General features: G+C 41.9%; 1 protein-coding gene across 1 annotated transcript in view; it reads left to right on the top strand.

Annotated features, from left to right (window-relative positions):
* The window catches only part of TTLL7 (tubulin tyrosine ligase like 7), a 1104754-nt gene that overhangs the window by 392357 nt on the left and 687363 nt on the right, over positions 1 to 25034 (top strand). The window contains exon 6 of the mRNA XM_086936338.1: positions 15167 to 15288. Coding sequence (XP_086792464.1) covers positions 15167 to 15288 — 122 coding nt within the window. The remainder of the gene's footprint in view (positions 1 to 15166; positions 15289 to 25034) is intronic.

The following is a 25034-nucleotide window of genomic DNA, read 5'->3' as shown; positions in this document are numbered from 1 at the left end:
TAAATAGAAAGAGAGAACACTTATAACTCTCTCAGAGTGATAAAGGGGTAATATTTTAGCCTCTAATATACCATGTAGCCTAACCACTAGGGCGGTCGATCTTAAATCTGGAGGAACTGGGTTCGAGTCTCGGCAATAAGGCTCAATATCCTGTGATTCTGGGGAAATTACTTACTCTTCCTGTGCCTAGCAAAAATCCATGTCCATACAGTCTCCTTGACCCTAATTTTCAAATTATTATTTGGTCCAGGATTTCTGTTAATAGTTATAGAGATAAGACAGGATTCTTGTACCTTATAAATTCATGTCACTTGAGTATGTCTTGTATATACTTCACCATTGACTTCACTTGTCACTTTTTTCACTTAACTTCACAAGTCACCTCTGTTTCGCCGCAATTCATTTATGCATTTTGACAGCCATATTCAATTTTCTTGTGAATGACAAAGGAGTAAAAAACTCTGCTTTCTGCAAATCTTTCTTTCTTGGTGTGTACTTACAATTTGTCTTTTCTTCAAAATATTTTTTTGCATTAATTGATAATATTGTGAGTAATCTGGTTGCTTTTTTACTAAATACATAACACAGCTATTGTACCACCCAACAGAACCAATTTTTTGTTATATCATAAATACCCAGGTTCTGAGGGACACACGGTCCCCCCATTAACACTAATGCGTATTTATAAAGCGCACATTCACCCGTGTGCGTCTTGGCGCTTAATAACAGATTTTTGTTGCTACCCATTGGTAATCATTTTATCGACGTCAGGAGGATGAAAGACTCAGTGAACCTGGTGGAATACAAACCTTTGTCCATGAGATCAAACATAGGCTCTCACGGGGGGTATTAGTCCACTGAGGCACCAGGCCTGGTTTCAATACTTTATCAGCGATCAGGCAACTGTTTTAAAACTGTGAAACCAGTCATGGATAGACTGATAGACTGTATAACTAACATACTTATTGCAGACTATGGCCACTTCTAGTCTATAGGACAAACACACGGAAAGAAACAACAATATTTTCAGAGTCTCCTTTATGTTTAGAACTTGTTACAGCAGACATTCGGCCATGAACATCAGACTGCAAAATTAAATCTTAAGCAAATATCGTATCTGGCTGGTAGGATTATTCTCCCAACTAATAACAGAAGACATTAAAAAAAGGAGACAGAAAATTAGCCAAGGCTTGAGCCAAGCATACTGTGCTCCATAATGAAAGAATTGGAAGGTATATTGCTATTTTTTTAGAGGTGGCAATTTGCTGGCATTAAAACTCTCTAACCTAATGATTAAAACCGCATTCTCTTCATCTGACATTAATTAGACCTACAAAGGGAAGTGGGAACAACGAATGGTTTGGCAACGAGTGTTGGCCAAGAAAATTTGAATTGACTCAGGCATTAAAAGCGAGAATTAGTACTATAGACTATGGGTTAGTTATAAAAGACTGGATCTGAGAAACTCTTTAAACAAGCCACACAGTTGAAGAACTTGTGACTTGGGCCTACAATGGGCACCACAACTACCCTGAAGTTCGTATTGGGGCACATGATTAGCTTGAACAATTTAAGAAATTCTCCACCCCTCCGCAGGTGATGTAATAAAGAGGGTACCTACTTAGCATTCCCAGGCTCCTGACACAATTTCATTTTTATGGTCCTCAAAGTGGAAACGGCTATAGCATTCCAGATGCCACACAAGGCTCTTGGCCCAAACAAGGTGGCTGTGGAAATGTGCTGCACTGAGCCAGAGTTGTTAGCCTCTCTCCTTGTAAGGATTTATAAAGCAGCATCAGTCTATGGAGTCGAACTCTGAAGTAATTTTGTTGCTAAGGGCCTGATTTAATTCCTGGCGGACAGTCTGCCCTCCGCCAGGGCGACTGAGTAAATTACTTTGTTGCCCTGACGGAGTTACCGCCAGACAGATTTAAAAATGTTCTAACATTGTAGGGAACAGCTATCACAGCCATAGTCTGTCATTGTTAATGTTAATCAGCATCAGAATTGCTTCTGAATTTTCTGGCTGTGGAGACTCTCACTTTTCCCTCTATTGAAAATCAGATATTGTTTCTGTTGCTGTAGCTCTAGTTATTCTCTGTGTTTAGTTCATTTAATGGTTCTCTTTCTCCTTAGTCTTCTACTCCTCCTGATACTCATTTCCCATCTAAGTCTCTTCAGTCTAGTTTTGACTTGTACATACCTCTCTCTTGCCCACCTTTGAGTTAATCATATGTATCTACAGTAATCTTTTTATTACCATAAACGTCATGCTGGATTTTTAAATCATTAATTATCACCCTTCTTCACATATCATATTAAGTCGGTTTAAAACCAGATCTTACATATCAACACTGTTTAGGATTCCATATTTCTAGATCTCATTAAAAACTGCGAAGTTCTTTGATACCCAAAAGGAAGTGCTTACTATCACTTCCAGATGTAACTTGTGAACAGCTCTAACTTCGATGTTTATCACCACACTCTTGATGCTCTGCTTTTCTGAGATTTAGCACCTACAACAGACATGCAAATTTCACTTCAGGCTCATGTTTCAAAATATTTTCAAAGTTATATTTGAGTCAGTAACATACATATTATTTTGAGCCTCATAGATTTTACTTTGAGGCAAATTACGTCTATGCAAGCAAATGGAGAACAAGTCAAGACACCACGGGTAAAGACATCTTGAAATCAGTCCTAAGATACAACCAACATCAGGTATGGAACACCTATCACACACCTCTTGCAGATTGCATCGACACCTGCCACTAACATCTGCAAGAAAGTCTTCGCCATCATCAAAGGTTTTGCTGTCCCTCCTGCCACCTCTAGCAACATCACCCCCTAACAAGACATTTGCAAAAAGCTCTCAAAATTCTTCTGTAACAAAATCACCTCCATGTATGGCAAATTTGACAATCAACTTGAACCAGTCACCACTGTAACCAAACTTCATCAGGGCTCAAGAACAAACCTAGACCTTGCGGCCTGCCATCACCACCATCAAAATTGCTTTTACCATGAAAACCATCCACACGGGGACCCCACCCTTGCTCATTACGCCTTCACCAAAGGACTCCTATTAATCAGCAAAGCACTAACACCCATCCTCAACACCTCAATCGACACATCCACATTAATGGACACCTGGAAACATGCCACTGTCATGCCCCTGCTCAATAAACTATATGCTGACCCGCCACAGTTCCCAACTACAGAACTAGCTCCCCCCTACTATACCCGGTAAAAGTCCTAAAGAAACGAATAAGCTGATGCCTCACCAACCACCTCAGCAACCACCAGCTACTCAACGCCATGCAGTCTGTATTCAGGTCCAATTACAGTACAAAAACAGCACTCAGCCACAGATGACATCATAATGATTCTTGACAGATGAAGCACATCAGTCATTATTCTCCTGGACGTCTCTGCAGCATTTGACACTGTCTCACATTCCGTTTTCATCAAACGCTTGCATGAGATTGGCACCCAAGGACACACTCTCTGCTAGATCTTCTTATGCACACCATCAGCCTGGTACCTAACTCCTCTTAAGCCCCGCAAACTCATCTGTGGACTGCCTCAAGGTTCATCGCACATCCTACCCTCTTCAACGGATACATGATCCCTCTGGCCAATGTCTTCTGTGCACAACATCAACATCCTCCCATTCTCATACTTCCCATTTCAGACAAGACCCACAACACAAGAAACAAGTTCACAGCCTGTATGTTTGAAGTCGCTAACTGTATGAAAACCAACTGCCACTAGCTCATCATCGAAAAGACAGAAATAGTGATTTTCGACAACAACACCTCACCATGGTGCCCAACTAATGGCCATTCGAACTGGGACCCACACCCACCACCCATGCCAGGGACCATGGAGTAATCATCGACAGCAATCTGGACTTGACTGCACAAGTTAAAGCTGTTTCTATACCCTGAAGATTCTAGGGCAGATGTTCAAATGGCTCCCATGCATCACTAGAAAAGCTGTCACTCAGGCCGTAGTCACCAGCAAGTTGGACACCCTCTACACTGGGACCAAAAGCGAATCATTAGAAGACTACAAACCATCAAGAAATAGGCAGCCAGACTCATTCTCACTTACCACACAGAACTCACATAACACCAGACCTCAGGGTCCTCCACTGGCTCCCATTACACAAACCGTGTGATTTCAAACTCCTCACATGTACATTCAAGGCACTATACAACTTAGACCCTACCTATCAGAAGAATCACATCTCCTTCGACCAATTTCCTAGACACCTCCACTCCACAGGACTCCTACTCACACACACCCCACACCTATACAGAACCAGTTCAGGAGGGTGGGCTTAATCTTACATAACTCCTAAAGCATGCAACAGTCTCCCGCTCTACATCTAAGCCTCCTCCTCTCTTTTAATTCCGCAAAAACTTGAAGACCTATCTTTTCAATGAAACAACCTACCCTAGGCAGAGTTAGGCACACACCTGATCAGTGCCAAGATACCCTTGCAGGTAATAGTGCACTTTACAAATATACAGAACTTATGAAGAGTAAGGGGGTGGGGGTGTACTGCTGTGCTTACAGTTAAAGGAAGAGAGCGATCAGCCTATGATAATCAAGCATATCTCTTCTTAGAACAGCTTTCAGGGAATGTTTGTCTAAAGGGCAATGCCCTCTGTGTTTCCTAGTCGATTTCTTATTTTTTTGCATCAAGGAAATTTAGCAGAGTATGCTTAATGTGTAACCCCTGTATTCTTTCTCTTCATCATGGTGAATATGTAACTGCATCTTAAAGCTGTAATAAATTCACTTATTAAAACTTCACCCAAAGTATACCAATCATTCTTGTAGTAAACAGATATCAGCCCTATTGCTTCACTAGGTTTCATTCCGATTGACGCAGCGGTGTGAAATAAAATATGGTAATTATAGTCTAAATATTCTACCATAATATAAGAACAGTGTCGTGGGTTGCAGTTTTACTTAACTGAATTAGTTGCATTGTGCATCTCTAAGACTGTGTTGCTGTCATCTTCTGATAAGGAGGTCAGGCCTCATCATTAGACCATCAGACAACAAGAGGAACCTATCCAGTTTTAATAGTGGAACGTAAGGCAAGTTTTAGAATCACTCACAAGTCAGTGTTAAATTGATGCTAATTTCAGACTGATGTCTTGAAGGTCCTAGCACTGTGCAGCGGCCATGAGTTGGCATGCTAATGCTCTTCAAATAAGTCCCCTAAAAGATCATCTCGATGATCTTAGTGAATTGTATTCACAAAGGGATAATGCGAGGAAAAGACAAGGGTTTAACCTCACTGTTATCATCATCAGCCAAAATTAAAATGCCTGTTTTATTGTTAGTACATTTTAGTTCAAATGTGTTCCAGCTCTCAATTTCTAAGATGCTATATTTGCCAGATAGTTGTGCTGATTACTTATGGTGTGCCTTGAAACATAGTGCCAAATGCCCCTGAAAATATTTTCCTTTTTTCAAATCATTGTGTGCAGGAGTTCTGTTTAGCCAAGGTTTGAGACCTACCCTGCTATCATCCTGGGTACCTCATGTGGTGAAAATATACCTACCTGACAATGATGATTTTAGAAACATGAAAAGGGTTGTGGTGGTGCTTCTAATGCTAAGGCTGACTGATAACCATCTGCGTCATAATGTGGCGAATGGATTTGCTTTGTATGCAATAATGAATCTTATCCATCACTTTTCAAGGTTAAAAAGAAAAGATACATGTTTATTTACCCCAAAATGTTTTTGATTTGATATGTTTCAGCGCTTAACCATTGTTTCATTGGGACTTTGGATATTCATTACTAACAAGGTCCAGCCAGGATAACTGGTAGTTATATATCAATGACTGAGTCTCATTGTGGTTGGTACTTGTCTTTTCAATATGTGGAGCTGTGGTCCAGGAAGTGGTTATATTACCATCCAATAAGTAATGTCAGTGTTGTGGGTGCACCTGTTTTTGCGTAAAACTAAGTGCTAATTTAAAATGTCTTGTCTCTTCAAACTAAAACTCTGCTGCCCTTTTTGCACTTTACAAATATTGCATATTTACAAGCATACATATTTACACAGATAAGCTAAACGTTTGGGTGATGGCTAAGGCTGAATATATCATGCTGCTTTGCTTTTGTTGATAGAGGGGTGGTGTCAAAGGTGACTCTTAAAGAACATTTCGTTGTCTACTGGGGCATATATTCGTCCAGGTTTATTTGGAAGAATCATGTTTGAATTTATGGTTGTTTGTTGCTATTGGCGAATATTGGAAATGCTGTTTTAGTAGGTTTAGGTTTAGGTAGGCACTGGACAGACAGTTGTAAATGAATTTGAGACAGGGTTTGAGTCAATGTCATGTGCAAAGCACGTTTTCAATTAGAATTGTGTGTATTGGCTGTGGATGGATGTTGATGCTCTCATCAGTAACTAAGGTTCCAAGGTGTTCCATGGAGAGACGGAAGATGACGAGGCACCTGATGCAGCACAATAGTTTGGTTTTAGGCACCTTAAGACTTTCATCTGGATGAACCTGATGTGGTTGGTAGTATGAGAAATAAACCACTGCTATATCTTGCTGGAGAAGCCCATGCATTTTTCCAGTGTGTGGATTAGTTTCAAGTGGCCGACTGCTTAGGAAGCTTTAGAAGGTTGAGGAGGATCACAATGCAGCTGGTTTTGTCAGTTATCCAAAATCTTTTCACTCTGGAGGTCATCTGGGAAGTTTTATTGCAGGCCAATGGTGTTGACAATCTTGAGGAGTGGTGTAAGGTGATCTCGCTGGAGGATTTCCATGATTGAAGTATTGTATTGTATTGTAATTGCATTTATATAGCTCTTACTACCCTTGATGAGGTATTGAAAATCCTTTTTGGCAAGTAGCACGCTACTCCGGAACCCATAAAGGATTAGTGGGGAATTTGTGTAGCGAAAGATGAAAGTAATTTGAGTGGTGTATATGTTAGTTATTTGGATTGAGAAGGATAGTGGAGGGATAGAAGAGAGAAAAAGGATTAGCATTTATATAACGTTTCCTACCGCTCTTGGGGTGTTGAAGCGCTTTTTCGGTGAGCAGCACACTACTCTGGAACCCATAAAAGATTAGTGGTGAACTAGAATAGTGAAATATTAAATTAATTTGAGTAGTGGACATGTTAGTCTGTTATTGGGATTGAAAAATATAGTTGAGGGAGGGATTTAGAACTTGTTTTTAGTTTTGGAGCTCATAGCAGTAGGAGGAGGCTTGGATGAGTAAAACAGAGGTGGAGGGGGAAGAGTCAGAGGGAAAGGTTTAAAAAGGCTTGTTTTGGGGGATCGGAATAGTAAAAGAGATATGAGATGATGCAAGGAGGGGTAGAGTAGGGAAGAGTCTAGAAAGGGATATTTTGGGGATAATAGTAGTGGTATGGGGTTTGGGATGAATGAGAGAGTCGAGGTAGAGGATATATTGATAGAGGTATAAGGTGAGAAATAGGGTAGTGCATTGGAAAGAATTGTAGAAAGAGGTTTGAGATGAATCATAGAGTTGAGGTAGAGGCTATATTGAGAGCGGTGTAGGGTGAGAAATAGGGTAGTGCATTGGATATACTGAATTAGAAGAAAGTAATAAGTAAATAGATCCATAAGTACATGGAAGGTATGTAGATGCATAAAGGAAGGTAGTATATGTAGATTAAAGGTGCATTAAATACACTCTGGCTTTCGAGTTTTGTTGTACTTTAAATCAATTGTATTTATTTATTGAGTTTTTGTTTTTGTAATTCAATAGTAAAGCAATTGTAGATGAAAAGATGTTCTTATTTATGCATTCAGTTATATACATTGTAAAAACATTGAATAAGGTAACTATCAGTAATATGTACATTTGTTAAGCAGAACTAATGAACATCTATATTTTTTTTAAACAATTATTCTACACGTTTATACAAAGCAACACACATATATAGGTACATCTCTATAGTACAAATAAATGCTTATATACAGAGAGATATGCTGTATATTTCTGTTTGAGTATGGTGGTTCTGTATCAGTGGATCATATGTTGGGGGGGTAAAGAGTTCCAAAGTTTAGCTGCTTAAACAGAGAAGGATGTGCCACCCATGTTTTTTTTCTTGTACGTTGGTATTTTGAGGAAAGATGCCACTCTAGAGCGGAGGTTCTTTTTTTAAATGTGTTTGGTGATTTTATTCCTGATGAAGAGCGGTCCTGTTCCATGTATTGCTTTGTGGATGAAACTAAGCAGGTTGAACACAGCTCTTCTAGCAACCGGTAACCAATGCAAGGTCTTCAAGACAGTGGAGATGTGGTCATGCAGTTCTATATGTAAGAGTAGTCTGGCAGCCGAGGTCTGAATCTGTTGTAATCTTTTAATGTTTGTTAAAGGTGATCTGTGGTAGAGGCTATTGCGTAATCGAGTTTGGACAGAACAAAGGAGATGGTAACCTGGTCATTGTGGGGAAATCCCAAATGGGGGAAGATTAGTCGCAGAGTTTTCATAGTGACAAAGTTTGATCTTGCTAGTTTGTCTACTTGGGTATTCATTGATGGGTTGGAGTCCATGGTCATTCCGAGGTTTCTTACCACCTTTGATACTTTAGGCAGTGTTCGCAGATCATTAGGCCATGCGGCAAGCGGGTCATAATGTTTCCAATCGCCACATGTGAGTATTTCCATTTTGGAAGCAATTAATTTGAGATGGCTCCACGTCATCCATGGATCCACTGCTCTGAGACAACTGAACATTAGTGAGTTTCCAATATCTTTGCGGCATTTCAGTTGAAGGAGTATTTGCGTGTCATCTGCTTAGTTATAGCACATGAGTTTAAGTTGATTGATCAGTGCCGGTAATGACTTCATGTAGATATTGAAAAGCATAAGCGAGATGATAGTTCCTTGAAGGGCCCCTGCTTTTGTGATGTGTGGTTTGGATGAGTAAGGGGGTGTATGGATGATATTAGTTCTGTTGCGAAGGTAGGATGTGACCCAGTCTAGAGCAGTCCCCTCTATGCTCGCTTCGTAGAGTCTTTGTATGAGTGTCATGGTCAACAGTGTCAAAGGTAGCCGAGAGGTTCAAGAGAAGCAACGCAGCAACCCTGTTGCAGTCAAATGTGTTCTTCAGGTCATCCCATATGGCAAGGAAAGCAGATTCTGTGCCTCTTCCTTGACAGAGCCCCGTTTGGAGGTCTGAAAGTATGGCATTATCTTCAATGAATTATGACATCTGGGTGAAATCTGGTCTTTCTGTCAGTTTGCCCAGGAAAGGTCCATTTTTAATTTGTCTGAACTTGTGAGGGTTCAACGTGACAAGTTTGTTTTCTTCAGTATTGGGTGTATGTATTACTTTTTGAGTCCTTCTGGAAATATTTTGGTAGTTAAGGAATTTTTGATGATTCTTCCTACTGGAGTGGCAGCAGAGGTTGTTAGAAAAATTGTCTTGAAAGTTTGCGGTGGACATGGGTCGGAAGGGTTGCTGGCAGGCTTGTTTGCTTTGACCAGGTCCATAAATTCATTGCGTGAAATGTGTTAGAAGGAATGGACAGGCTTTGGATTGTTGTTTTGGGAAAGGGACGGTACTGGTACTTTGTCTTTGTTTTACGTATGAGTCCAGCGTGTCTGCTTTGGCTGTGTAATGATTAGCCAGTTTGTATGTGAAATCTTGAGTAATGTGATGAGCTACTTCTAGGCAATTTGGTTTATGAAATTCATTGAAAATTTTATAGAATTCTTTATTTGCACATTTAGCATTTTGAATTATTTCTGAACAGCATCTTTTCTTAGCTTTTTTGATAGCTCCCCTGTATAATCTGTTAATTTTCTGTAGGCAAACTTTGTCATAATTGGTGTTTGTTTTGAGCCAGGCATATTGCAGCTTTCTAATTTGATGTTTTATTTATTTTGTGCCTGTATTTCTCCAAGGTGCTTGTTTTCTATTATTCTGTTGTGTGGTTTTTAGTGGTATCAGGATATCAAAAGCTTCCTGTAGCCACTCATATAGTTTTGAACAGAATTAATTTTGTCCAGATCTGTACTGGATGTTAGTTGTGGAGAAGTGTGGCTCACTGGTTAGAAGCGGCAGACCCTGAAGCAGAGGTCGGCCCGGTACCAGGGTTCAAATCCCGACGGGGCAGGGTCATGGGTCAATGTCCGCGGACTCGATAATTCTCGCCTAGGTGCCTACGCCTACCATGGGTCCCACTCTGCAACTCTGGGCAATATCTTGCTTAATCTCCTCAATGGCCCTAGCAGCGCCAGGGATACCTGGCTTCACCTTGTGGGTGCCCTCTCACAGGGAAAGCCAGGACGGGTTCCCCAGCGGTATACAGGGCCAGGATGCCCTGAGTGATGGGGTAACAGTGCGCTTTACAAGTATACATACATTTACATTTAGTTGTGTTCCTAATTGTTCCACATTCAATTTGTTCAACAGTAGGTAGGTGGATGCATGTAAGGTGGTTTTAGGTGTGTTGCTTAGTGTTGTTTTATGTTGGAAAGCAAGCAAATGTGGTCTGACCATGTGACCGGAGTCATTGTTTGAAAGGTAACTTGTTTTGTATTTGTAAAAATGACATCTAGGATGTGCCCAGCAATGTGTGTGGGTTTGTGGACGATCTTATGCAAGTTCAGTGCATCTAGGCCAGAGATATTTGTTTTCGGAATAGTCATTTTGGGTGTGTCAAACCAAATGTTAAGGTCACCCAGAATGCATAGGTTGGAGTGTAGTGTTATCAGGTTTGAAACAGTGTCTAGACGTGTGACTGGGAATATTGCATTGCTAGGTGAAGCTCTGTTAAGAAGCAGGAAGTTAAAGGAGGAAGATGGTGTAGGATGCATCTGGTGAAAAGGGGTTCACAATCTTTTATGGGGATGCCATCCGCTTCAGTGACATGTAATGTTTACCTGAACACAACAGCTAAGCCACCTCCTTTTTTGCCTACATGATTTTGGGTGATAGTTTCATAGCCTAGAGGTACAGCTTCATGCGGGACTGGAGCCATATCATCTTCTAACCATGATTCAGTTATAAATAGTATGTCAGGTTTTGTGTCAGTGAGATGGTCGTAGATGTAATGTTTGCTTTAGAGAGCGATCAAGCATTTATTGGTAGATAGTTTAGAAAATGTGCTTTGGCGATAGTGTGATTTTGTAGAAGAGTGAGCAGTATGTTGTAGGCTTCCTCGTCCAGCCGGCTAAGAAGGCATTTTGATGGGTGTCCATATGTAGGTGGTGGAGACAGAGGTTGATAGTGAGTTGGTGTGTTGTGCTGTTATCCTAGTGTAACCTTGTTGTGCGAGTATGAGTTAGGGGTGGTGGTGCAATATGTGGGTCATGTAGTAAGGTTCTGAATTGACCAATTGATGAAAGGCGGTTACAAGAGAGTTGCTGTGTTGCTGTATGTGTGTTAAGTGGGGTGGAAGAAAGAAAGTTTGGCATTGGAGTTTGTTCATTTGGGTGTATTCTGAAAGGTGGGTGTATGTTTGTAGTTGGTGTTGGAAAGTGTTATGAGGTGTTGCACTTGAGAGATTTTGTTTTGGTGGTGTGCGGGTTATGTCCTGTTTTTGAGGTGTAGTGAAACGAGGTGCTGATGTATTTGTCTTTAGATGGATTTGTTTGCACAACACCGAGACAGCCCTCATCGCCGCCACAGACGACATCAGACGCCAACTGGACAACAGCGAAACAGCTGCCCTCATCCTCCTGGACCTGTCAGCCGCCTTCGACGCGGTCTGCCACCGCACACTAAAGACCCGCCTTCAAGAAGCAGGAATCCAAGAAAAGGCCCTCGACTGGACCACATCCTTCCTCGCCGGCAGGATCCAGAGCGTCCGCCTCCCACCCTTCTGATCCAAAGCAACCGACATCATCTGCGGCGTACCCCAGGGCTCATGCCTCAGCCCAACGCTGTTCAACATCTACATGGCCCCACTCGCACAAGTGGCCCGCCAGCACGACCTCAACATCATCTCCTACGCCGACGACACCCAGCTCATCCTCTCCCTCACAAAGGACCCGCACACTGCCAAAACCAACCTTCATGATGGAATGAAAGCCTTCGCCGACTGGATGAGGAGCAGCCACCTGAAGCTGAACTCGGACAACACGGAGGTCCTTATCCTCGGACCCACCCATCAGCATGGGACGACTCGTGGTGGCCGAACACGCTGGTAACAGCACCGACATCCACCGACCACGCACGCAACCTAGGATTCGTCCTCGACTCCTCCCTCTCCATGGTGAAGCAGGTAAGCGCCGTCGACTCTTCCTGCTACAACACCCTCTGCATGCTCCGCAGGATCTACAAGTGAATCCCAACCAAAACCAGAAGGACGGTAACATAAGCCCTCGTCAGCAGCAGGCTGGACTACGGCAACGCACTCTACGCAGGTATCCCAGCCAAACACCTATGCCGACTACAACGCATTCAAAATGCCTCCGCCCGACTGATCCTCAACGTCCCCCGCCGCAGCCACATCACCCCCCACCTGAGAGACCTGCATTGGCTCCCCGTCGACAAGAGGATTACATTCAAGCTCCTCACCCACGCACACAAAGCACTCCACAACGCCGGACCAGCATACCTGAACAGCAGACTCAGCTTCTACGCCCCCCCGCCAACTCCGCTCCGCCAGCCTCCCCCTCGCCTCTGTCCCCTGCATCCAACGATTGACCTCTGGCGGCAGATCCTTCTCCTACCTCGCCGCCAAGACCTGGAATACCCTCCCCACTCACCTTCAGCTGACCAAAGACCTACTCACCTTCAGAAGACTCCTCAAGACCTGGCTCTTCAAGCAGTAGCACCCCCCCCCGCCCACTCAGCGCCTTGAAACCCTCATGGGTTAGTAGTGCGCTTTACAAATGCATTGATTGATTGATTAAATGATTGAATTATCCTTGTTCTCTCCACCCTTGGCCTCGACGCCCGGGCTGAGACACCCTGAGACTTAGGCTGGAATAGCCCTATGCATCTGGTGATCCCTTCAGCAAATGGACACCCTAGCCCTAACCCTAACCAATCACAACACTAGCCCCAAGCCCTAGAACCAATAGTAGACAAGTCTCTTACAGCCAATCACATCCTTAGTCCTATCTTCCAATCAGGCCTGAAACCCTAAGCCCTACATGCAATTGAAATCCTAATCTTAGCCCTAGTCCCAGCAACCGATCATGCAGGAAACCCTAAACCCTATGTCCAATAAATATGCTAACTCCAGCCCTGGTCCCAAACCTAGTTCCAACCTTTGTTCCAGTCGCCAATCATACAGGTAACCCTAAACCCTACATTCAATAGAAAGCCCAGTCCCAGGAACCAATCCGAAAACCTAAACCTATCCACCTATCAGATCACAAACCCTAAACCCTACATCAATAGAGTCACTGACCCAGGAACCAATCAGTACTCTCAAATACCCAACCAATGAGAACACTAACCCTAATCCAATAGAAACAGCAGATGCAACCACCAATCTGTGCAAACATGCAGCATCCAATAGCAGCCGATATAAGGTCACTGTGACCTCAGGCAATGTTTTCTGGCCATGAGGCTGGAAGCTGCTCATCAATTCAGAATCTCATAGTAGACAGACTGGTAGATAGGATGTCATCTACATTGTGATGACATTGAAGGAGTTGAAGATATTCTTGGGGTTGGAGTGCAGGAGCAGGTTAACGTCTTTCCATGTTGGGATTGTTCACAGTGTGATGGGGCAAGTTGGACACATGTGCTGTTGTCGAAAACATATAGTGTGGGACTGGTAGGGGTTTGGGAGTGGGTTGCCTCACAGTTTGGCTACCATGAGAATTGTACCACCTCTTTGCCTGCTTGTGAGGGATACAGAGTCTCCGCTCTGCTCTTTGTTTACTTCACCATGGTATCTGGCAAACTCTGCTTCTGTTATGGCATAATTTGATTCTCCTGACATATTTTGGCTCTCGTTTTACCTTACCTTTTACTCAATTGGAATTCCCCTAACTAGTTCCCCCCCACCCCCCAGCCAACAAGGTTTGTCATGCAGCTGTCTACCTAGTAGGCACTGTCATCCTGGCTTTTGCCAAACACTTAGTTATGCTTGTGGCTTACATACTTCAAGGTAACTTGTTTACTGGTAAGATGTCCATAATTATTTCTTGAATGAGAAATCTTTCATATGGCTGCGTTATTCAAGGGATCTTGAGCATATGATCTTTGCGCTGTGTACTTTGTCCATGAAACAAGCAGATTTATTTTCTGCACATAATAATGAACTAGTGTTTTTTTTTACATTGTGCACCTTTTTTTGCTTATATTTTTGTGAACTAACACATGTGTGGTCTAGGATGCAAGAATAAATTAACCCCCTGAGAATAGTTAATTAAATCCAGTTTTCTTTGCAAATTGGACCTATTGGATATGATTTAAATCACGACTTGGTATAAATGGCACGTCCTTTGTTTTGAAGGGAACTTTGTTTTTGATTGCCTCTTTGGTCAACTTAATAAATAATTAATAATATTTCCTGGCCAACATGCCCTCACTATTTAATTCTTAGCCTATGTAAACATTATTAAACAAACCTGAGCCATAAAAATATCCATAAAATATAAAATGCAAATACTTTTGAGATCCCGATTCAATGGATTAATTCACATTCGGTACATAAGCAAGGAACAGAAAACTGTTTACAAGGAACATGGCTCAATGCATTGTAATGTTTATAAATGATCTAAAATAAGGGAAACATGCATCTTTCTAGGGCTTCAGTTATAGTTTGCATTTGTTGCACATATGCTGTCTATTTTTCTGGCACCCTCATTCCGAGAATAAAGCAGAACAAAGGATCGGATTCTAATTACATTGTCACTATGGCTTCCAGTGCACCTTGGGAGAGATCCCTCGAGTTCCCAGTGCTCATTAAAACATGCCCTGCTCTTGCAGTGCATGCATATACTAGAACATTTAGGCAGCACACTGAATGTTTCTCATATATATGTTTTTAACTATAAAATATTTATGTGCAATTGTGATTCTGAACGCAAAAGAATGTAAAATATATTAAAAATTCGAATTGATAGAGAGCTTAGCAGACACGTAAACAACGTGTATTTGCAGGCTGTTGTTTCGAGAGGGAAATGAAACGCTGCATGTTCACGTTTTCATTATTGTGGTTGTTTCATACAGTTCGACTAGTCATAGAGGAGGCGGTATTTTTAAAGACGCCGGATGAAGATGAAACCGCCAATCTTATTTGGAGCGATTCTTCGGTGCAGCATGAAAAGATTGCGGAGCTCAGGAACTACCAGGTAGGCAGCAAGCATGGCTGTTGAGCCTCGGACAGCAGATGTAAATAACTGGCATATTTTATATCCTTCACTTTTTCAAAAATAATGCTATGATTTCATTGCAGTAACGAACATATACATTTAACATAACAGGAGTACTTTTAGAGCTAAGCTTTATCCCCGGTGACGACTCTCGGCGCCAGTGACAGCTAACTGATGGTTATAATTGACCAACTCACGGCATCTATTTTACTCAGTGACATAATGCAAAGTTGTGTGATTAGGGGCCCCTGAGTATCCCACATCTCAAATCTATTATTTGGCGGGGCTTGTAAGTTTGGAAACCTTCCTGCGCCGCAGGGGCTGCAGTGGCCTATGTTACGCCCCTGATTTGGTCATTCTTTGTAAGGTCAAAGATAGGTGACCCACGAAGATTCGAACATGCGTCGATGGGGTCAACCACAAATCCCAGCAGTGCATGAATCAGTGAATCAAACCTCCAGACTGAGCGTGCTGTCATCCTGTTTGGGAGTTGAGTTCTATATAAAGAGGTACCAAGTAATTCAAGGACCTATAGGAGAGAATACAATATGCCCTATAGTTCCCTAGCATATTTATTTTCCCCTTGCTTCTTTTTATTCCGCAGTGACCCCCAATTTCAATTAGTCCTCTTAGAATCTGGTTGTATGAATTTTAGGTGCATTCATCCATCCATATCTGACCGGGGTATAACCCGAGTTTTTGCAGCTTGAGTCTAGAAAGCATGTACTTATGTGTTAGTGGAGGTGCAAGAGGATTTTGTGCTCTACAACCCTGCTTGCTTAGAGGAAAAGACTCATTGCTGTTTCTGGTCCATTTCAAATGGAAAAACCTTTAGACAGGTGATGACGCAAAAGAGACTGTTCTTAGCTTGGTCAGAAATAGACGTGTGGTATTTGTCCAGTCCCACAGCAGTGATTGTACCCTTCAGTGTTCTTGGGACACAATAATGAATAACTCTAAAACACAACACGAAATAACAGCCTTTTCTGTTGCAAGGTTGAACTTTTCTGTACATTGTAACCTTCTACTTTCCAGGTTAAGGTGCATCAATTGCACACCAACTGGAGGACTTCAAGGGCAGAGACAGCTCATGTATATTTACATTAGACATTTCCGTATTGGCCGAATGCTCTTTAACCTCTTTTCTACCCCGGTACAGTTTTGTGTGTCCTGCTTTAGAATACATTTTATCCATAATCAGATATTATGATTTATATAACTTCAATGCTGTAAACCCTGGAAATTAACAAAATGCAATCAGAACATGAAAGTCCGCCAGTACATTAGAAGTTTTTAATCTTGCCCCGGCAATCCAAAAGTTACAAGCAATGCATCACGTGTTCTGAAAACCACCATCCTCTCCATATAAAGTGAGAGGGCCCTTCTAACATCTATGGTATGAAAAAAGCTGTTGCTCTCGAGACTCCAGGGCTGGACAGAAAACTAGAAGTATAAAATCCTCTGAACATTGGAAAGAAGAAGGTAACTTTGGAATAAACTGAGGTCCTCGTCTAAGCACCACCTTGTCAGAAAAGAATCTCAGAAAAGGTTCTGAACATAACATAAATCCTAATTCACCTATTCTTCTAGTTGAAGTGATTGCCACTAGAAAAACAACCTTGATCATAAGAAACTTCAATGGCAATTGATACAAAGGCTCAAATGGTAGAAAATGTAAATTCCAAGAAGGACTGGAAATCTAAATACTGGCCTCTTTTAAAAAACACTTTTCAGCAATCTAGCCAACAAAGGAGCAAAAGGCTCACACTCTGTTGCTTGACTTGCTCTCACTGTCGTCGATTGGAGCCGAAACGTAGACACTCGTTAAACCAGATCAAAACCTTTCCTTAGAAAGTCTAGAACCCTGATTTATCAATATAGATTAAACTTTCACAACATACAATTTTTCAAACACATTCCAATGCCTGGAGTAAGCTTTTAAAGTAGCAGGACGCCTAGACTGCAGAATTAACAATACTATCTCCGAATACAACTCCTAGCTTCCAGGTTTAACCTTTTAAGAGTCAAGTCACCAATTGAAGTTGACTCAATCCTGCTTGTGTAATCTGAAGATATGTCAATGGATAGGGATCCAGAGGAATTTTCCAATGCAGAATGCTGCCATTTGTATAAGCAGGAGAAGCTATGGACGACGGCTACAACATGGAACCACGAACAGCACGATGCCTGGTCCTGTTTAATCTTAATTAGAACTCTCTGAATGAATGGAATTGTAGGGCAAGTATAAGTCAACTCTTCCAGCCATTTGAATAACCTTGCATCCAAGGTCCAAGCTTGGAGGATAGAATAATAGTGCAATATTTCTGAAGAGCTACATTTTCCTTGTGGCGATGAGATCTACCTGAGGAACACCAAACCTTTTTACCAACTTCTGAAAACCTGGGTTTTTGAATGACATTGAGGATAATATTGGAAATATCCTGCTCAATTGGTCTGCCTGTACATTCTGATTTTCTGGCTGGTGAATTGCCCTCAGTGATAACAAGTTTAATCTGCTTACCGGCAATTCTGATTCGCTAATACATTCAAAGAGGGAACACGAGAATGCCCCTAATGGTTTGCATAACAGACCACATACCCGTTATCCGACCTGACTTTCACCTTCTGCTGAAACATCTGGGGTAAAAAATTCATTAATGCCAGCTGGGCTGCTTTAATTTCTCTCCAGTTGGAAGACTCATTTGATTCCTACACTGATTAAAGACCCTGCACAGTGTCCTCTCCCACAACAGCTCCCCAGCCCAGTTCGCTGGTATCTATTGACAATACCTCTAGAGACTGAGAGGGCAGAAAGGAGACCCCTTTTCAAAGTTCCTCATCTTCTGCCAACACAGCATTTGTTGTATCATGTCCGAATTTACAGGAATGGTTTACTAGAAATTCTCAGAATTGGGACCCTAAAATGGTAAAAGGTGGGTGCATGTGGAATCTGGCCCAAGAAATAATCATGATTGTTAATGTCATTAAGACCTGTAATCGTAGCCATTGTCTGGCAGTCAGGTTTAATTCAATAATAGCTAAGTCTGTTCCCATATTAAAGTCTTTATTTTTAATTGCATCAAACACACTCTCCACAGATCTGTCCTGAAGTGCACCTCAATGAACTAAAGGTTTCGAAATGGTACTAGGTGAGACTATTCCAGATTTTGTAAAACTCCATGATTCTCTACCATCATGCATACTTTCAAGGTATGCAGCTGTGTCTTTGAAAATAAGAGGAACAATGCAAAAGTCCCACAAGAGGAGCCAACTTTTTGTAAAAACTCTTGGAGAAAAAGAGAGGCCAAATGGTAATACCTGAAACAAATAGTGTTCCTTTTGTACACAAAACCCCAGAAACCTATGAAAAGCCAGATGACTTGACACATGTAGGCATGCATCTCTCAAGTCCAGAGATGTTAAAAAGTCTCTCTTGGATAGAAAATAAAGGATCATTTGTAGAGTCACTATTTCGAACTTTCTTTGAGGTATGAATGAATTCACTGACTTCAGATCCAAAATTGGTCTGAATTGCCCAGTTGGATATGCCACCAAAAATAGGACGGTTGCAGGGTACTTTCAAAAATCGAACTTTTTAGTATCAGTTTTTGAATTACGCTCAGAAGAGCCTCCTTCTGCCTAACAGACTTGACTGGAGCTGCAGTCAAGTCTGTTAGGCAGAAAACATCTCCCTCTGGGATTATTTGAAGAGCCCAATTGTTCATTACCGACTCCTCCCAAGCCCACAAAAAGGTGTTGGGGCATAATCAGGATTTAAATGGTAGCTGCGCTTGATTAGAAGAACCTGGTTGTTGATGCTTGGCTTTTTCTGTGTAAGGGACTCCCTGGCCCCATCCCCTCCCCCGAAAGGGCAGACTTCCCATCTTATTATTGAAGGTTAGACCAAAACATCTTTTTGTTCAGAATAATCTCCCATCAGAAAGCTGATGTATTGGAGCTACGATTTTCTTATCCTCTGCAGACTTTTTTTATCATGGGCTTCAACTGATCCCAACACTTAGACCTAGTGAATGGAATTGTGAGAAATTGGTTGAGGTCGTGAAACCCTTCTAAAGCAACAACCACAATCCTTGCCAATGTGAACCACAAAAGTCACTAAATTCACTTGTGTTTAACCCTTTGTAAGCTTGTCAAAAAACAGTCAGGCGTAATTTAGAGGCACTGTGTTAAGCATTTATGCAGGACACAACAGGTAATAAAGTAAAAACACAACACAAGAAAAATCCCAAACCAATTTAAAAAAACATATTATGATTTAATGAATAAATTGAGACCAAAAACAAAAAATGGAGGGAGAAGGAGGTTAGACCAAACCAGGTAGGCCTCCAGTCAGTATATGCAATACAGGAACCCAATATGAAGGGTCCAGAGACCTGGTTGGTGTTCTGTGGTTACTGCTTACTAAGTCAGTGTGTACCAAATCATGTAAGAAAGAAAAATTTCTTTCTAGAGTCCCCTCACTCACCGGGGTTGCCCCACGGTGACATGCTTCATCATTGGGGCCATCCCAGTTCTCTACGAAAAGGGGCGTGCTGCGACAAGGCGACTACGCTGGAGCACTGGTTTTGTGAGATGACTATGTGTGGTGTAAGTGTGGTGATGGTGGAGTGGGTGTGAAATTAAAAATACTGTGCTAGTGGGCCTCAACAATTTATTTCGCTCCTAGTGTGGTATAAAATTAAAAAGGGGTAACACTGTATTTCAAACTTTAATTGAGCTAGATCAGTGTTATGGTCGACATGTTTCAAGCTCCTCCAAGCTTTTCATCAGGACCATACAGGGTCCAGCCCTGTATTTCCACTCCTATATTCAAATGAAAAAAGTGTTTTATAAAAATAAATACTAATTATTTATACTGTACGCTGTTAATAATAAAACATGCGTGTTTTTCTGTACATACGGTTTGTAATTTACTCGAAATGCTGTAAAAGAGAATAACAGTTGTTTAGTGGCAAACACCTCCTTTCAAAAAAAGGGGGGGAAAAACAACTCACATGCATCTCACTTCATCTAGGGCGTGGGTGTGCCCTGGGCACCATACTGGTGCGTGCTGGTTTTCAAACCGGTGTGGAAAAATAAAGCACTGTGAATCAAGTGGTTTAGTGGTTTCACACACAAGACATAAGACTTAATGTGACTATTGACATGACACACAACATATACACACATTAAATAACATGGCAGATGGTATATTTACATAAACGAGTGTTTGGTTACACTCCATGGTCTTAGGCAAGGGCAGGATCGCCTCGTGGAAACATTGCTGCAAAAGGAGGTTCAAGGTAAGGGTTATAGTGCTCCTTTTCTATGTTTCCCTCTAAAATAGCTGGTATCATAGCGATATAGCGTCGTTTTGCACTTACTTCCTATCGGCAAACCCGCTCGGTACTACCTGATAACTCCTCACCCGACCGCATACTGAAGCAGAATGGGATTGCCGGTGTATTTGGATACATCGCGCTTCCGGGTTGCCGGACCTTGTCTAATGACTAGAGCGTTTTTCTTGGCGGCCATCTTAGGAGTATGTCATCGCGATCGACGCGAGTATTTTGTAATTCCGAATATAACATCGGAGTTTGGCCGAATTTAGGGATGCAAAATAATTTAGAGTAATGCTCGGTAGAGGGGCATACTCGTAATTTAATTTAGAACACAGGTTTTTCCGGGGACGGACGATATTTTGATTAGTTCTTTGGAAAGGAGTTATTTTGAACTCAACCATATTTGTTAAAACGTGGTTTTAAACACTGGATTGGTGTTTTGTTTCATCATAAGTGCTTGTACCTGTTTTGTTTCAAAGGCAATGGAGGGTGGGGTTTGAATGATTGTGGAAAAGCTTACAAGTTTGTTGAGGAATAAGGTACCTTTCTTGTACAGTTTATATACAATCATCTTGTATGTCAGTTTTTCTTCCTGGGAAAAATTTAGAGTTTCAAGAGCATCTTTGGAAATACTTTCAGTTTTTAAAAATTAGAAAATTAGGCATCTGTCTTGCACAGTTTTTTTACAGCAGGCCTAGGGTCGAAAAGCCCCCCATGGGATTTCGTCATTGAGTCCCAGGGTGTCAGTATGTAAGCGAAACACCCATCTCTGTTCTCTTTCATGGAGGATTCTTTCCAGGTTGTCTCTATTTTTCACTACCTCTACGACTACCCAGGTGAGATCATTTGGTGTGTGGTTCTGTTCAATGAAATGGGTGGTCATTCTGGTTGTGGCTCGTTTGCACCTTATGTTACTTCTGTGCTCCACTATGCGGGTGCTGACCTTTCTAGTGGTCATTCCCACATAGTGTAGGTTGCATGTGCAAGTTATCAGGTACACCACTCCACTGGTGTTGCAATTGTAAAAACCTCTCAGTTCCCATTTCGTAGTATTGTTAAAGGTTATAGTTTTGGTTGGGGACGTCAAATGACAAACGCTGCAATTGTTACATGGGAAATGTCCATTCGGTAGTGGTTGGGATCTTACTGTTTGGGTTGTTGGTATGGGACGGGTATGTACCAAAAAATCTTTCAAGTTTTTCCCCCGTCTATGGCTGAACATTGGGGTCGGTATGGTTAGTCCACCGCTGTTGAGTATTGGCCAATGTTTTTTGATTATTTTGGACACGGTGTCAGAAACCTGATTAAATGTAGTGATGCAAATGGGTCTGTTGTTCTCAGGTTGAGTTCTCTCCTTTGGTTCTAATAGGGCTTCCCTATTATTGTTTGCAGCTCGTTTCTTGGCTTCTTTTATCAGTTTGTTTGGATATTTCCTGTTTCTCAGCTTGTTGCCCAGGTCCTCCGCTTGGGTTAGGTAGTCAGATTTTTTGCTACAATTCCTGCGTAAACGAAGGAATTGCCCAAATGGGAGGTTTTGTCTAAGATGGCAAGGGTGGAAACTGTCAAAGGCCAAGAGACAGTTGCGTGCTGTCTCTTTGAAATGAGTTGTTGTTACCAATTTGCCGGACTCAGCATGTATATTTAGATCCAAGAAAACCAAATCAGTCTTGCTCATTGAGCAAGTAAATTTCAGGAAAGGATCCTGTCTGTTGAGCCTAGTCAGAAAAGTTTGTGCTTCTTCTTCTGTGCCTTGCCATATCAACAGAATATCGTCGATATAGCGTTTCCATTCCAGGATTTGGTGTCTGTGGGGATTCCTCTAATTCAGTATTTTGTTTTTCTCCAGCTGATGGACGTACAGTCCGGCTATGCTCGGCGCGAAAGTACTGCCCATGCTGGTCCCATGTTGCTGTTTATATAGAGTTGATTCAAAACGGAAGAAATTTTCACATAATGCTAATTGACAGCATTCTATCACCACATGTCGTGGGGTGTGGAATTCCCACTCGCTCTCGCACTAGAAAGGTCAGCACCCGCATAGTGGAGCACAGAAGTAACATAAGGTGCAAACGAGCCACAACCAGAATGACCACCCATTTCATTGAACAGAACCACACACCAAATGATCTCACCTGGGTAGTCGTAGAGGTAGTGAAAAATAGAGACAACCTGGAAAGAATCCTCCATGAAAGAGAACAGAGATGGGTGTTTCGCTTACATACTGACACCCTGGGACTCAATGACGAAATCCCATGGGGGGCTTTTCGACCCTAGGCCTGCTGTAAAAAATCTGTGCAAGACAGATGCCTAATTTTCTAATTTTTAAAAACTGAAAGTATTTCCAAAGATGCTCTTGAAACTCTAAATTTTTCCCAGGAAGAAAAACTGACATACAAGATGATTGTATATAAACTGTACAATAAAGGTACCTTATTCCTCAACAAACTTGTAAGCTTTTCCACAATCATTCAAACCCCACCCTCCATTGCCTTTGAAACAAAACAGGTACAAGCACTTATGATGAAACAAAACACCAATCCAGTGTTTAAAACCACGTTTTAACACATATGGTTGAGTTCAAAATAACTCCTTTCCAAAGAACTAATCAAAATATCATCCGTCCGTCCCCGGAAAAACCTGTGTTCTAAATTAAATTACGAGTATGCCCCTCTACCGAGCATTACTCTAAATTATTTTGCATCCCTAAATTCGGCCAAACTCCGATGTTATATTCGGAATTACAAAATACTCGCGTCGATCGCGATGACATACTCCTAAGATGGCCGCCAAGAAAAACGCTCTAGTCATTAGACAAGGTCCGGCAACCCGGAAGCGCGATGTATCCAAATACACCGGCAATCCCATTCTGCTTCAGTATGCGGTCGGGTGAGGAGTTATCAGGTAGTACCGAGCGGGTTTGCCGATAGGAAGTAAGTGCAAAACGATGCTATATCGCTATGATACCAGCTATTTTTGAGGGAAACATAGAAAAGGAGCACTATAACCCTTACCTTGAACCTCCTTTTGCAGCAATGTTTCCACGAGGCGATCCTGCCCTTGCCTAAGACCATGGAGTGTAACCAAACACTCGTTTATGTAAATATACCATCTGCCATGTTATTTTATGTGTGTATATGTTGTGTGTCATGTCAATAGTCACATTAAGTCTTATGTCTTGTGTGTGAAACCACTAAACCACTTGATTCACAGTGCTTTATTTTTCCACACCGGTTTGAAAACCAGCACGCACCAGTATGGTGCCCAGGGCACACCCACGCCCTAGATGAAGTGAGATGCATGTGAGTTGTTTTTCCCCCCCTTTTTTTGAAAGGGGGTGTTTGCCACTAAACAACTGTTATTCTCTTTTACAGCATTTCGAGTAAATTACAAACCGTATGTACAGAAAAACACGCATGTTTTATTATTAACAGCGTACAGTATAAATAATTAGTATTTATTTTTATAAAACACTTTTTTCATTTGAATATAGGAGTGGAAATACAGGGCTGGACCCTGTATGGTCCTGATGAAAAGCTTGGGGGAGCTTGAAACATGTCGACCATAACACTGATCTAGCTCAATTAAAGTTAGAATACAGTGTTACCCCTTTTTAATTTTATACCACACTAGGAGCAAAATAAATTGTTGAGGCCCACTAGCACGGTATTTTTAATTTCACACCCACTCCACCATCACCACACTTACACCACACATAGTCATCTCACAAAACCAGTGCTCCAGCGTAGTCGCCTTGTCGCAGCACGCCCCTTTTCGTAGAGAACTGGGATGTCCCCAATGATGAAGCATGTCACCGTGGGGCAACCCCGGTGAGTGAGGGGACTCTAGAAAGAAATTTTTCTTTCTTACATGATTTGGTACACACTGACTTAGTAAGCAGTAACCACAGAACACCAACCAGGTCTCTGGACCCTTCATATTGGGTTCCTAAATTGAGACCAAAACAATAAAAAATCTAATCAGTAGAACCAGCTATATGCAATTCGAAGCTTTAGGTGAAAGTAGCGCCTAAAAGCACAATGTGATTGTAATAGGCCTCTAGTCACAATGGACTTTGCCAAAATCACAAGTTCAGGCCAACGCAGTCGAGTGCAGACCAGGCATAGAACCAAGTTTATCCTCCTGAGAATTGCACTTTGTGTCCTTGTTGTGAGCTTTGCGTGCATTGCTTTGCGAGGCTTCGGGTTGTCTGGTGTCTATTCCAATGAGGCTGTGCAGCGAGGCGTTGGGTCGCTTGACATTGATTCCAATGAAACTTTTAGCTGTGTTGCGAGAATTTGCTGAGCTTGGTGTCACTTGGAAGTTTGGTGAAATCTTCAGCTGGGTAGGAGGAGCTCATTCAGATGCCAGCCAAGGGTCCAGGAT

Source organism: Lissotriton vulgaris, chromosome 1_1 (assembly GCF_964263255.1).
Source record: "Lissotriton vulgaris chromosome 1_1, aLisVul1.2, whole genome shotgun sequence".
Taxonomy (NCBI): Eukaryota; Metazoa; Chordata; class Amphibia; order Caudata; family Salamandridae; genus Lissotriton; species Lissotriton vulgaris.
This window is presented reverse-complemented; position numbering and strand designations above follow the sequence as displayed.